The sequence below is a fragment of the Meleagris gallopavo genome, chromosome 7, assembly GCF_905368555.1.
Source record: "Meleagris gallopavo chromosome 7, MGAL_WU_HG_1.1, whole genome shotgun sequence".
NCBI classification, from domain to species: Eukaryota; Metazoa; Chordata; class Aves; order Galliformes; family Phasianidae; genus Meleagris; species Meleagris gallopavo.
This window is the reverse complement of record NC_139410.1, coordinates 1,784,181-1,799,449: the sequence shown is the minus strand read 5'-3', so window position 1 is coordinate 1,799,449 and position 15,269 is coordinate 1,784,181. Positions and strand designations below refer to the sequence as shown.

The 15,269-nt window shown below is 44.3% G+C and overlaps 1 protein-coding gene across 1 annotated transcript; it reads right to left on the bottom strand.

Moving 5' to 3' along the window:
* Positions 1-468: 468 nt before the first annotated feature.
* NEMP2 (nuclear envelope integral membrane protein 2) lies at positions 469-14,495 on the bottom strand. The gene is made up of 9 exons (XM_085228604.1): positions 14,243-14,495; positions 11,969-12,084; positions 10,513-10,741; positions 10,262-10,334; positions 9,018-9,111; positions 8,270-8,384; positions 7,424-7,649; positions 5,096-5,272; positions 469-3,017 (listed from the first exon to the last, which is right to left on the bottom strand). The coding sequence occupies exons 1-9, from the start codon at positions 14,328-14,330 to the stop codon at positions 2,792-2,794; spliced, it is 1,344 nt and encodes a 447-aa protein (XP_085084730.1). The 5' UTR covers positions 14,331-14,495; the 3' UTR covers positions 469-2,791.
* Between the last annotated feature and the right edge of the window lie 774 nt (positions 14,496-15,269).

Here is a 15,269-nt window from a genome sequence, read left to right as displayed (position 1 = left end):
ACCCAGCAGTTTGGAGACAGAGGCTCCTAAGGGCAGGCTGTGCCAGCTTGTATGGAAACACTTCCAATTTCTATTTCGGTCAACTACATATATTTGCAGTAATACATCTGTTCTGTATGGCGGTGCCTTTGCCTGGGATCTGTTTTATTTAGACATAGGAAAGTTCAGTTTTCACTGTGTCAGCTGCTTCATTTGTATGCATACAAAAGCTGTGACAAAGTGGTCTCTGGGACTAAGTTTTGCTTTGAGGTTCTGATCTGTCACGAATGGAGAAATGGAATGGCAGAGTCCTCCAGGAAGATGGGTGTGAAGGAGGACTTTTGTGAAGCGGCCACAGCTAACAGGCAGTTAGGGTTTCTTAAATCTGCAGCGGTGGAGGAAAGTTGAGGACATACGCACACCCCTTCACTTGGCTCCTCCTTGTCTTGTTCTTTTCACAGAACAACTACTTAAGGGCAGAGAACCACGTCTTGGAAAAGTACTTTTATTTAAAAATGTTGAAAGTAAAAGACAGTAGATGAGAATGGTGCACCACAAATACAAAATGAATACAACGTTTTAACTTCTTTTTTAACGTGGTGAAACAGGAGATAAATGGAACTCATCCTTTGTTAAGGACAGAAGGCTTCTGTCATAGTTAAGGCAGTGGATTAACATCAAGGTTCTGTTCCCAGATTTTCCATTTGAACTCTGGATAGCACTTGCCAGTACTGTTTCTGTTCATCTGTGTAATCTCCGTACATCAGAGCACTGCTGAGCAAGTAAACTCACTGCTGGCAAAGGGCTAGAGGGACAGCAGTTGATTTTGGAAGGCTTTGTTTGTGAACTGCTTCCCATGTTGGAACAGACTGGGGAGGATTTTTAAGGTCAGTATCAACTGTGAACTAAAGCAGTCATCTTTCTGGTATGCTGTTGCACTTCTGCTTTGGATGGCCTTAGTGGTTTCCTGCTCCATTTTGGACAGTATTTACGCAAATGTTGAATTTTCTAACTACAAGAAAATGTTTGCTTCCTACCCACCCCCTTTGGAGTGGGTGTACCTCGTGTTGTCCTTTAGCAATTCAGCAAAAGGGAAAGTGTCAGAAAAATGTCACTGCCCGTTTTGTTTGGGCTTTTCCATTTAGTTATTATGTAAGGTTATTAAAAGGTTATTTTAATGTAGTCTCTGACTACTGCGTAGTAAGAAAACATGTAATATACTTACAGGAGGATCATTTCTGCTGCAATAGTGGAAGGAATTCCAAAGAAGTTATGGGTTTAAGCTAGCATAAATCTGATTCTCCTGCTTGGCCTCAAATTTTATGGATAGAAGATACGGCCAGTTAAAAAGAGCCTAAGTTATTTGTTACAGAAAATAACTCCTTACCAGAGACAGTGCCCAGCTGGGCAATCCTGCCTTCTGAACGTGGCTGCTATTTTAACTGGATTTGGTAGTAGCAACCTCTGTTAGGGTGGTTTTTAAAGCTTGTGGCCTTTCTGAACAAAGTTCTCTTGTCCTTTTTTTTTTTTTAATTTTTTTTATTTCTTTTAATACTGTGGACTCGAAAGCGAACATAGTTTGAAGCACCTGCTTGACAGGGTTTCTCTCCCTTAAATGTGCTACAGAACATGCATATGTGCCACAAAAAGGAGTTAGGTGTCTCTACTGTACAATGGAAGACTTCTTTCTACAAGGAAGCAATCTCGAAGCAACTCAAGGAGGGACTATCTAAATTATGCTTTCAAACAAAGTCTGGGTCATGTTTTATGCAGAGGAGCTCTTAGAATGCTCTACTATTAGAGAGGCAGCACGTTTTCTCCCTTGACCAGAGATGGACAATAGGGAACTCACACTGCTGAGGTTCTGCTGCTCATTATGAAGACGGCCCTTCAACCGCTGATACATTCTGCAGCTGATGAGAGAATTAATGGCCTTGTGCTCTCTGCAGTCTGGAGACAGTAAAGGAAAACAGGACGGGGGATAGTCTGAAGAAATAAAGAGAATGACCTCATCCGCAGGTGGATGAACCAGGGGGACCACCTGCAGTTGTCAAAGGTGGAGAAGGACAGGCCTGTGGAATGGAGAAGAAGAGTGTGTGAGGAAACAAAGACATGTAAAGAACAAGGTACAGCATAACCACAGTGCAGAGTGCGGGAATAGAACAATTAAAAGCAGATGGGTGAAAAAAAAATGAGGCAGGAGTTGAAAAAGTAAGAGGAGCTTAGAAGAAAAGGGGCAGGTAAAGTGAAGCTAGCAGACAACAAGCTGAGCGAGAAGAGCAAACAAATGTCACTCGGCTACGTTAAACCTGTAGATCTCTATCACTGAAAAGTCACATGAGCAGTGAAGTGATTTATCAGCAAACTAAGAACATTATTAAATTTGCTAATATTTAGGGTACTTCATGAAAGTAGAGCACTAATAATGGCTTCCTCTCCCTCTAGCGCTCAGCACAGAGGACTTGACAATGAGCAGGGCCAAGATGCCCTGTTGTTTAGAGGTAGTATCCTTGGCAAAGGAAGGTGTTGTGGTGGGATAGGCTGCTGTCAGTACCTGCTATGGGAATAAACAACCCTTCCCAGTTAAAATACTGATAGCGTGACATCCTTTTCGCTTGAGCAGTCCCCGTGGTTTCTTTCTGTTGCTCTAATTGTGCAATAGCAGTGATGCAGGAAACAGTTTTTGAAAAACGCTCGTTTGTCCCCAAGCATCCACAAGAAATCACCAGAAGTGAGTTCTTGGCCTGCAACCTTCCTTTGCAGGACGAATGTGTTTTCCCCTCTCTCCCTTTTTTAGGGTGGTTTCCAAAGCTCAGAGCAGCTCAGTAGCATATGGAAATGTAATCTGCTCATGTATTTCATCTTCATTCTCATCGTCTTCTTCGTGGATGTAGCTGGTTGTCTCATCTTGGTCAGATTCTGTCCTTGTCTCAAAGAGCTGCTCTTCCAGGAAGGAGCTCCCAATGCCGTATTCCTCATCGTGTGCCTTCGTTTCTGCAGGTGAGACGTGGGGAGATCCCAAAACAAAACCTGCAAACCTGCCAAAGTTTGAAAGGGAGAAATGATCAGTTGGGAAATGAAAAAATACCACAAATGCAGGGGGAAGCAGCCAATTAAGCAGGGCTGATGTGAGAGTGTGTCTAGAGGCAGTGGAGGTCACTCCTGAAGGTGTAGCATGAGCTACAGTGTCATGTAAAACAGAGTGACAAAAGGATGATGACACCCCTGAAGATTTGTTCCCCTGCTTCATCTTCCTTTCTGTCTTCAGTCCTTCCTACACAAGTAACTCTTGTTCTTCTGGAGGCCATCTGCAGAGTCTTGTGACTAAGCAAGATCTGACTTGATTTTTTTCTTCATTGCTTGTGGGGTAATCCAGAGTAAGTGCTTCTATCACTGAATAGATTGTGTTTTAATTTCTTAATTAAAAGCTGTAGAGTACTGGGGACAAAGTCTTTAAGAATTTCAGGTAAGTTGACACTGCTAATGATGGGAAAAATGGTGAGAACTTAGCACTCCCACCTTCCTGTGCTATCACCTTACTTCTGCTGCTGCACGCGTGCTCCAGGCAAGCTGAACTGAAGCCATGACAGAATTCCTGCTTTTGCTTAACTGAGTTGCAGACTGGGAATACTGCATCTGCTCCAGGTCAACTCCAAACAGGAGGTTTAGCTGAACAAAGCACCAACTTATCACTTCCTACATCTCAGTTCACCACAAATCTTACTTTCAGTGGACAACTATACTGAAGATGCAGAATGGAACTGGAGGTTTCTGGCAAGCTCATGGGAACAGACGGCAGTTCTGACACCTGGGTAAGTGTCGACAGCATCAGAGAAATGTAAGAAAAGGAACTGCAGCTACATTCTGCAGTTCTGGTAAACTGATCAATAATTTACACTTTAGACTTGAACATTTCTGCAAGATGAATGGTGTCACCTCGTTCTTCTTGGACGCGCTGTAAGTCTATATGGAGAACAGGGTGGGGCTGGATCTGTTTCATAGGTTTGCCGTGCGCTAAACTATCTTCCATAGGAAGTTTAAAGAGATACTAAATGTAAAATCAGACTTCTGGTTCTGTTAATTTTTGTACTTTTATAGGGAACAACTTAGAAGAATATTAACTAAGTAACGACCGTAAAAAGAGCGTGTCTAAGTTGCTTGCTCTGTGTTTTTTTGTCTACAGTACTGCAGTGAATTTTCACTTGTTATATCTTTTAATCGTGCTACAGAAGGCAAGTATCTTAGCAAACATCAGTTCAACAGTTAATCTCTAAAACCTGACAGAGAGACTGTGTGCCCATCCAAAGAAGATGAAGTTTCTAAAATTAGTTTTTATTGATCCAATTCCAAGCTGACTGGGGCTACTTTGAAGTCGTGACGTTTGGTTCTGTGTTAGAAGCCAAGTCTTTGTGGCTGGCTGAGATGTGAAACTGTGATTTTGGATTTGGAAAGAAATGTACTGAGATTATGGTTAACTTTATATTCTGCAAGATTTTGTGGCTACATTAATCTGACTCTTTCCTTCACAACCTTTATTTGTCTTACGTTTGTCACTGAAGCTCTATCTGGAGTAGTTATTCTACCTGTCATCCTGTTTGGGTGCAGACCCTGGTATTTCGCAGTCTTAAATATTGGTTGATACTTCAAGTAATAGGTTTGCTTGGCTGTGCAGACTGGCAGTCGAAGAGCTTAACGCAGCAAATGCTTGAGCATGTATCTTCAGACTGCCCTGATTTTGATCACTATAAAAGTGTAGTGCTGTAAAAGCTGAAGAAAGGTGCAAGTCACTGGTTAGATGGTGACCTGGGTCACCATGTAGGAACTTGCTTAGGCACTGTAGGAAGCCTTTCAGAGAAAGCTGCCACTACCACGAATTAGCTGTGACCCTCTGCAAGCTCCCAGACTAATTTATGGTCAGAGAGGAACAAGCAGGGTTTAATACCACAAGCAAGTGGTATCCTTTAGAGATGTGGCTGCAATCTTTAGTAGCGTTACTCAGGTAGATAAAACTACCCCCATGTTTTACTGCATGCAAGATGTAAACTCACCTGAATTAGTATGCAAGTTTGCTGTCTAACCAAATGTTTCCTCGCTTAGAAAAGCTACATTTTCTTACCTGTGTGGGGACTGGAGTTTGGATACTGCCAACCATGATGAGAAGTCAGGGTTCTTGCAGAACGAGCGCAGCTCCTCCAGAGCTCTGACAGTTTCTGTTTCACCTTGTTCTCGATATTCTTCTTCAGTAAGGCATCTGACCACTAATTTTTTTGATTGAAAGTGATTCTTCATTTTTCTAAAATGAAATGAAATAGCAGTTAGTATTTCTGAAGTCTTCTGGCACATAAATATAGCCCATCCATTTTCTCTATGATCTGCTATGAACGTGCTTGAATCACGTTTATCTTATTAAGAAAAGCTACAAGGTTGTGTTAACACTTTAAGACAAGAAGCTTTGTGTTTGCAAGGCTGCTTACTCGAGGTCTCATCCAGCATTCCACAGAATGAGGCTTCCTTATTGTATATGCTTAGACTAAAATCTCAGAAGAGATGTCTACTTGCTCAGCCATTTTTAGGTGCATGCAAAATGAGTCTCTGCAGAAACATGGGCTGAATCAAAACCCAGTGTGCATATTTAAATTTAAAGATAAGCAATGCTCTGTTACAAGTTGTTCATGTTGTTTACTAGATAGCTTAAATCTTGCTTCAAATTACAAAACTGAGTAGTCTGAGGCCAAAATGTTTACAATCTGATGTTTTTTTAGCTGCTGCGTAGCGTTGTATAATATAATTAGATATCAATTAGAAAGCGTGCCATGTTCTGTTCCCTTCTGTCGACTGCTTTCCATTTAAATGTTGTCATGAGTTAAGATAAGCAAGGGCTGGATGCCCATAAAACTTTCAGCTCTGTATAAAAACACCTGCTCCAACCAGCAGCACTCAGCTTTCCTCCTTATTTCCCCACAAAGAGTGAACTGCAGCCCTTGGTCAGGTCAAATGCCAAAGGTCTTGCTGGCTTAGTGGAACCAGTGGTGATCTTAATAATTAAAGCAAGATTCTTAACAATTTTGATATATCTGTTGCTCTGAGCTGTGTATCAGGCATCATAGCCTCACTGCTTGGTGCTACCATTTAGTTTTTCAAGAGAGGAAAAGAAAGCTTTTTTATTCTCCTAAGGAAGATTTGTAGTGCCATATTTAGGTATGCTCTATGGAAGCATCAGTTCATTGAAAATGAGAAGGGATTCTACCCAGAGAACAATCCACAGTGTTTAATGGTAAAACAGGTTTGTTGCGACTTCTACGAACTCCCAGTCAAATCTTACTGATTTCAGAGCAAACGGAACCTACTTGATCAGGAAAGTACTGATATTGTGTTGCTGCTGAAACACTGCTTCTCATCTGCTGGCAAAATCAGCTCTTGGTAAATGAACAATTCCAACTAAAATAAATAATACTTCAACACCAACCGTGCTGCAACATCTGAAAAGAGCAGAGGGGCAAAGCAGTATGTTCTTCAAACACTAAGCATGGTGTGAGACTAAAAGATAAATTGTTTCTTATTCTTTTAGTTATCTTGGTTGTAACCTTTGCCTGTTCGTGGGTCTTAGAGGTTCAGCAGAAGTCTACAGCTGTGGAACAGTCTGCACTAAAGAGTGTCATCACTGGAGGTAACGAGCAGCTGTAAATTGGGAGGGCTTTTTAGAATCTTGAGTGTTACATCTGTGATAAAACATGCTTTAAATTCAAGGCTGAGCAAACATGTTGTTCCCATATTGCTAACAGAAGTACTTTGCAAACTAAGATCTACATCGCGAAAGCAGTTCCAACTTCAAATGCCACAATATAAATGGAGCACATACAGGGAATACAGGGGGGAATGTCTCCACAGTGATAACTGACTGTTTCCACGTACTAAAGATAGACACGCGTATCTTTGATGATATCCTTGGAGAACTAAAATCAATGGGAAGCACTGTTTTGGTGGAAACAGGTTTTTAGTCTCCGAATTGAACGCTAATATTGAAAGCTATCTAACTTAGGAAGGACTGTCCTTTTCTAACATGCACTTCCATCCTGTAAGATTCAATACCTGCAGGTTTTCTTGCACCGTGTGAAACCAAAGCACTATTGCTGCAGTCTGATCAGTCGACCAAACAGAAATGTTTTGGTTGCCATATGCTGCAGACTAGAAGGTGCTACATTTGTACTTAAGAGCGCAGTCATATTTCTCCATTCCCCACAGAACAAAATTCGTATTTGTAACTGCCAAACAGAAAGTAATTATATGTCTTTCTTGGGGATTTAGACTTCTTCCACTGTAGCTTTACATTTGCTTAAAAAAAGGCAATAGAAATTTACCAATTATCTAAATGTAAGGCTTTTTTTCATTATTAGCAGTTTCCTGGCTGTAAAGGGACACGGGACATTCGTAAATACATACACACCTGCCTATGTGCCAGGCAGCACCAAGGGGATAACCCAGGCCTTTGGAGCAGAGCATGGCTGCTATTATTGCATATGCAACTTGAGGTATGGTGACACCACAGTAAATGAAAACGAAGGCTGTTAATTGCAGCGTCCACGTGAACAAGGTTATACTCAGTTCACTGGTAAGCGGTCCGTGCTGATAGCAAGTAGCAAAGCTGATAGTTCCAACAGCCACAAAATAACCTGTGGAAACACGAAACAACGTCATGGAGAAACAGATGGAAACCACCCTTCTGAACTTAACTAGTTGGTTGACTAAGCTTGCAACTGCTGTGCAGCACAGAGTGCTGGTTTTGTGCTTGTAGTTAACTGCATTATGTTGTACGAGCTGTGCACCTCTCACGAGGTGATTTATGCGCAGCCATTAGGTAATGCTGGAAGAGCTGCACGTGAGCTCTCTCCCATGCAAGAGAGCTGAGGCAGATGCCAGAGCAATAGATTTGCCAACCAGTTTGCAGTATGTGCATCCAGTTCCCATATTCAGCAAAATAAAAGTCAGCGTAGGTGCCCTTTTGCTGCCATGGGGAGAACACGTTATGGCAAATCAATGAAAAATTAATGCAAAGTCTGCTGTTTCAGCTGCTCCTGGCCCACGAGATCAAACTCTTTATTTAATGATATAATGTGACTGAATACTTACTGAGCAACTTTTGGAATATTAGACCATTTCTGGCTTGGGAGAAAAAAAGTAATCCATAAATGAGTTGCAGTAACTTGTTTTTTTTAAATCTTAATGGGCAGCTGTTCATCTAACCACTAAATCATCCAAAAGTGCACTGCAGATTTCAGTTGAACATTCTTACCCAACAGGTAGATCCTGTGTTGAGACCACAACCACTGCATATTCTCTTTGAAACAGTAGATAAGATAGAGAGAGGACATCCAGCAGCCACTCAATAGTATCCAGAAAGTACTGCGCTGGAGATTGACAAAATAAAAACAGAAAAAAAAACCTATTAGTCTCAGTCAGACTCAGGACCATTGTTAGCAAAGGAATTCACAGATGTGGTTCTGGCAGACCTGCAGGCTTCTGCTCTGTGTCAGACTTAAACTACACAGTGCTCTGCTGCAAGTACACAGCATCATGTTTGAGTGGAGCAGCTGCACCTCTTGTCTTTGTCTGCTGTGTCTCAGTGTCATGACCTAAGTTTCCTTAAGTGTATTTTCAATTAACATAACTCAGCAATACTGTAACAATGCACAGAGATAAAGATTTGGTGAAAGTTCACATCTCCTTACAATTAATTCCCTGCTGAATGGAAGAAAATCTGTCCTAGCTGCCACTAAAATTACCTTTTGATTTAGACTTACTCATATACTCAAGAGCAAGCTTAGCTCCAGTCCAATAAACCTAACACCAACACTCTCCTTCAACTCGGCAGCAAGCTAATTAGAACTTGATTCTGACCTAATTATATTTACTTGACTCCCACACCCACTTCAGTGGAGTTCCCCAGACAGAGCAAGGTCAGAATCTGGCCTTGGACTCCTCACTTCCTCTATTATTACAATGATAATAATTATTACTTAGTTTTACAAATGTAGATTTACCCTCGGAATAAATCTTTTAAGTGCCAGCAGGACAAAAATTAACAGAGCAAGAATGCCCAGTATTATTCCAGACAGGTAAAAGAAGTTGGTGCTCCTGGAAGAAAACAAGAGAGAAAGTTGTAAGAAGTATTTTCTTAGCAGTGAGTGGTTAAAAATGCCAGCATTTGTAAAGATAGCAGCGAGCTTCAGTAAGAACACAACTGTAAGTGAGTTATCAGGTAACAGGCTTGGTTTAGATTTTAAATTCATGTTTAAAAAAAGAAAAAAGGTAAAAAATCCAATTACTACTATATGATCACTGAAACTGTTACCAGACCGTTTACTGGAACAGACTGCTCAGAGAGCTAGGGGATGCACTGTCCACGGAGACATTTGAGGTCAGGCTGGACGGGGCTCTGGGCACCCTGATCTAGTGTAGGTGTCCCTGTCCATTGCAGGGGTGTTGGACTAGATGGCCTTTAAGAGTCCCTTTCAATTCTAAGGATTCTATGATAGACTTCTGTCACATCATTTTCTTATGAACACCGTGGTTCTGTCTGTTTCAGTGCTGCAAGAATAGGCTTATATATTTAAAAGTGGGAAAAAAAGCAAGTTTTTCTAAGTTGACATATTGACAAGAATCTGACTTCAAAATATGATTTAGTTAAGTCTGAAAACTGCTGCTGCTCTGCTTGTTTTAAAGGTCTCTCCTGCCAATTAATTTGTGATTCATTTTGCTTTGAAGTCACTGTTCAGGTGTTTTGCTATGCCTGTAAGAATCCTCCCTTACGGGCTACGCAAGGATGCATCAAAAGAATGGTGAGGAAAGGCTGGCACGAAGGCAGAGGCAGGCCAGGCCCCAGATGACCTCACCCCAAGCGTTCTGCCTACAGCAAGGCATCAGTTATAAGCCATGCAGCATCCCTCAGCTGCTGCTAACCTCAGTGGCCTACAAAAGGGAGAGGATTTTCCTGACTCCCCACTCTTGCTCTCTGAGGACTGACTTGGTGTCACCCAGCGCAGGACGTCACAGTATATAGAACCCCAATGCAGTTCTATGGCAAAAGCTCCCAGGTATATCAGTTTGTCCCCACACAAATGCTACAACTATCTGTAATATATATTCATATATTTAATATATGTTTAAATATACACTCATTTCTTTATTTCACTTTCCCAGAGAATTGTGCCTTCAGCTCAGAGAACAGACCAAAGCTGCACAGACTCTGGGAAAGAAACATGAAAGCGCAGCAGCCAGTACTCACCTGCTCAGACTGTTTGCAAAATGGAACAGAAAAATTCCAGCTACAAACAAAAACAAGAGCTTTCCATCTAGCACTAAAAAGGGGAAAAAGAAAACAAACAGAAAGGGGCTTTAGACTAACTCATTCTGAAACACTGGTTATATTAAATATCAGCAGACAAGTTTCAGGCCTCTTACAGAAGAGTTGGTACAGGCAGTAATGCTGGCAATACCAATCTATCTGTAATGTAAGCAGGAAGCTGTTCTACTTACTTTCTCGTGTTACGCTCACGGTGTACAGTTCTTCCTTGAAGGGCTGTATTCTGAAGCAGAAGTCCTCTCCATATTGCTTTACCTTTAAGAAGGTTTCTGTAGATGTCTCTGGTCGCCAGAATATTTGAACAGCACAGGCAGCAAACTCAAACACAGTTTCTGAATTCCGACAGTTGCTTTTTTCTGGAGTAGGCACAAACCTGAATGTTTTTGTGCTGTTTATTTTTACCTAAATCAAACAGTAAGACAGAGTTGTAGCTCAGGATCACTGGGGGATTTGTTTTGTGAGATGCACAGCATGACCACCGTGCATATGCTAATGAAGATCAGCACAGAAAGTCATGTCGCTGCGATTTTTAGTTGTTTAATATTGGTTATTAGTACTATGCAAATATTGTTTGGGCCTTACGGTGTGACTCAGAGAACTCCATGTCAGCATCGTTCTATCCAAAGCCCTGCCCCCATCTGCAGGCTCTGGGGGTTTGGTTCCACCACGACACTTGCCCATGCACACAGTTCTAACAAAACCCAGTGTCTGACAGACCATGGTTTCTTTTGTAAATGTTTATTCTCTTTCACATTCCCCTCCTTAACCTAACAACCTGTACTTGCTTTTCTTGTAGATGACAATGCAATGTGTGTATGAGGGACAGAGAGGTAAAGAACAGACCGAGAGATGTTCCACCTCCAAGTCTGAGAGGCAGCTTCTCTAGCAAACACAGCAAAACTGCTTCCTTCCGTTGTCCAGTGACAGCTACCCAGGAAGAACAGAACCAAACGTACTCCACTACTTCCTTAACCTGTTATTGTCTCTAGTGGCATGAGATTTCTATATTGTTCTGCTATTACTAAGCACGTTTCTATTAAGATGATCCTCTGAGCCAAATGATAAAACAGCCAGAATAGCATTTGTGTAACTTTCAGATTAACAACCTGACACACCTTTTGTTCTTATGCTGTGGATGTTCATACTCTTCCTCCTTCCCTTTTGGAGCCGAAAGCAGTTGAATTTACTTTTCTTGTAGATAAGAATGCAATTTTCATGTTATGGACAGAAGAAGGATGCTACAATACGTGGTTCACAGCAGTGTATTTTATCCTCAAATTTAGAAGTTGTATAAAGGTGTTTAGAGGTGCAAAAATACTTGTTGAGGTTAGCGACAGTCCATTAGTATGGAAGATGTGCATCAAAATAAGAGAGTTAATGTTTGTTTGGCATCCTCCTGTGACACTGTAAGCCTGTCCTCCTACTAAGGGGACAGCAAACCTCAGCGCGCTTGGAGTGAAGGATCACAGTGCTGTACTTTTATGCTGCTCTTTCTGATACACCACCATTCAAACTACCCACTGCACTCTGAGTGCTGCTTTGATTTTGATAACTGGTCATATACATAGCTGGGAAAAGGCCAGGGGCTGCATGTGGCACATGTGGATGATCCCCAAAAGGAGCTCTTACCTGCAAAGTTGACCAAATGTACTGTAATCGCATGATTCTGTTTTGCACGTAACAAAAGCAGTCTTCATGCAGTTTCTGGATGGCGTTCCCCTCTTCCAGGAGGCTACAGCTTCCACCTGATGAGGGAAAGTTCACTTCAAATGTGTACAAAACATAAATATGTAACATTCTTCCTTTTTTTTTTTTTTTTTTTAATAAATCACAAGCAATTTGCAGATAATAGAACATAAAGGGTAGGCTGGAGGGTAGCATGTTCAGCATGATTTAGACCAGAATTCAAATGACATGTTTAATCAAGTAATTTGGGCTCTAACTAAACTGCAACACCTTGGGGAAAAAAAAGTAATGCATGGTGAGGTTTTTTACAAATGCAATCAGTGAAAGCATGGCATCTCTAACCGTGTTTTCGTGGCACAGGAACAAGCCTCTGGGCCAAATTCCCTGCTGGTGCGTGTGGGCGTAGCCCCACTGTCATTGATGCTTTACCAGTGCTGAATGTAACTGTGGGAGCACAAGCAGGTAAACAGGCTCACGTATCGCAGTCACCCAGCACGTGGCACTGTGCTCACTGCAGGCAGAGCATTCATTCCCCTCCAACACAGTTCTCATGGTAAAGCATGTAACTCTTCATTTCTACCTTCAACTGTGTTCTCCTGATGTGGTCCAGCCACATGTTTGTATGGCAACTGCGCTGACAGCTCGCAGGGGTCTGGAGACAGGGACAGCTCAGCTCTCCTGAAACCTAAGTGACCCCCTGTGCCTTTTGGGAGTAAGGGCCCTGACCCATCCATGGAGCAGGCTTTCCAGAATGGCATGAAATCCTGTCTGCGCACCAACATCTGCCCTACAGCGCCTTACCGCAGCGCTCTGCGAACGTAATTAAAGAGCAGAATAAATGAAACGAACGCAGATCAGAACAGAGGGAGTCATCTGGCTCTCTGAATAGAAAACGTAGGTCCAACCCAAGCTCAGCAGTAACTGCTGAAACAGTCTCCTAGTCTCTGAACCGCCAACTAAGCACTTGGCCAGAGCAAACCACCAGCGCAAACTCGGTCTGGACAGGAGAATACTGCTGGCAGGTACAGGCCTGCCCCAGCTCTGTACAGAGCTAAACCCAGCCTAAATTGTTTTCTTAACTATTTAATTAAGCCAATTAAAAATACTTGCATGCATGTTCTTATCTAAGTTTCTTAAGCCATCCCAGAATTAGAATGTGTCTACAGACGATCCTGCTGAAGTACACTGGTTTCAGCTTTCAGTGCGGGCAATTTTGTTGTGAAGTTTTGAGCAACTGCTTGTCATCCCAAATCCCATGGCAGGAAGTGCAGTACTTCAGATGGGCTGAGTGCTGCACTAGTCAGGCTCTGACTGAGATGTGCAGGGCTGAAAGGAGGCAGGATAAGGCCTGGGAACTTCCATATGAGAGATGAAACAACTCTGGGAGTTACACGTGGCTCCTGCAGACCTGAATCACGGTTCTGGGGCAGCAAGTCAGGGAGGCTGTCTTCCCCTCTACTCTGTCTTGGTGAGGCCACGTGTAGATCACCATGTCCAGTTCAAAAAAAAGCAGGGATCTCCTACAGAGAGTCCAGTTGAGCGTCACAAAGGTGAATAGGGGCTTCGAGCACCTCCCATACAAGGAAAGGCTGATAAAACCTGGGGCTGTTCGGCTTGGAGAAGAGAAGGCTGGGGGTGCCCTTACAGTGCTCATAAATATCTGAGGTGCAGAAGTCAGGTGGATGGGGCTGGGCTCTTTTTGGCGGCATGCAGCAATAGAACAAAGGCAAACGGGAACAGAGTGGAACGTGGGAATTTCCATACAAACACAAAGGGGATCTTTGTTGTCAGTGGCAGAGCTCAGCAACAAGCTGCCCAGAGGCTGTAGGGTCCCTTCTCTGGACACATTCAGGATCTCCCAGACGCCCACTTGTGCGAGCTGCCGTACCACGGGATGGACGGGGTGATCGCAGATCTCCGTCCTGACCCCTACACTGCCGCGATTCCGGCTCCTGGAGCTGCTGAGCGGCTCTGCGTTCAGCCGTCCGGCACCGAGCTCCCCAGCAACCCGAGCCGCAGCGCCGGTCCCCGCCCGCAGCCCCCAGGCCGCAGCCCGAGGTGCACTCAGCCCCGCCCGGCACGGCACGGCAGGCCCGGCCCGGGGAGGCGCGCGAGAAGGGAAACCATTCCGGGGCGCCGTTTCCCGGAGGCGGCCCCGGCCGCAACCTCACCCCCCGGCCCCGCCCGACCCCCCCAGCAGCGAGGGAAGGCCCGTACCTGCGGCCGGCACCGCCCCGGCCAGCGCCAGCAGGAGCAGCCCCAACCCCAGCCCCGGCCGGGCCCAGGGCGGCCACCGCGGGCCCATGCGGTGGCTCCGGCTCCGCCTCTAACGGCCCGGCGAGAGGGCGGCGAGGGCGGGCCGGGCCCGGCGGGGGCGGCCACGAGGGCAGGCGGGCAGGGCGCGGGGCCGGCCGTGTGCTGAGCCGCGTCCCCTCGTGCCGCTTTGCCCCGGTTGGTGCGTATTGGGGGAGGGGGCGGTTGGCACGGCACGGCCTGAGCTCCGCGAGGAGCAGCATCCCGCCGCACGGATGCCTTAATAAAGGGCTTTTTACTTGTCTGCGATGAATTGCGTTTATTTACGCTGCTTTTTGTTTGTTTCCCGGCTGGGGCACGTGTATGTGTGTGTTTTTCTTCCTCCTGCCCTCAGCAGAGGATAGCTGTGTTGGCAGGGATGCAGGCGTTCCCTCCCTGCCCGCGGCCGGTGAGGCTGCAGGGTGGGGAGAGCCGTGCCGTGCTGTCCCTCGGAGCCGCTGTGTGGGCGCTGGGTTGTGTCAGTCGTAGGAGGTGAGCGTCAAAGGAAGCGGGTCCGACTGCCGGAGCTCTGCAATCCGGGTGCTGAATGCTTGGTTTCTTGGAAGAGAAAGGAAAAATAGCAAAACGGGCAGCCCTTGTGCGGTCAGAACAACGCAGTGCCTTTCCGTGGTGAACCGTTTTTCTTTTGCCTTCTGCTACTGAGGATGAAGAACCGCCGTATTCCCTCTGAAATAGTTTCACATGCTTTGTCGGGTTCTGTTGAATGTTTATCCCAGCAACGCAAATAATTCCTGTTCCATAAGTACCCTCACAAACAATGCAATTTATTATCAGGTACATTATGTTGTCTTTCTATTTGATGTAAATGGTCTCTTAGAGTTAAAATTAGACAGAAGAGCCATTTGAGACTATTTTGTTCCTCTCCAGCTGTTTTTTTCAGGAGCGCATTAGTTTGAAGTATTTCACGGGCAAAATATCGAGTTGTTTTTTG

What these genes read in the sequence shown, in the direction of transcription:
- NEMP2 (XM_085228604.1), bottom strand. Translation starts at nt 14,330, where the DNA reads ATGGGCCCGCGGTGGCCGCCCTGGGCCCGGCCGGGGCTGGGGTTGGGG. An exon ending in ACACAGGATCTACCTGTTGG is followed by an intron (nt 7,650 to 8,269) that starts GTAAGAATGTTC and finishes GTGTTTCCACAG; the next exon opens with GTTATTTTGTGGCTGTTGGA. An exon ending in AAACTCCAGTCCCCACACAG is followed by an intron (nt 3,018 to 5,095) that starts GTAAGAAAATGT and finishes AAACTTTGGCAG; the next exon opens with GTTTGCAGGTTTTGTTTTGG.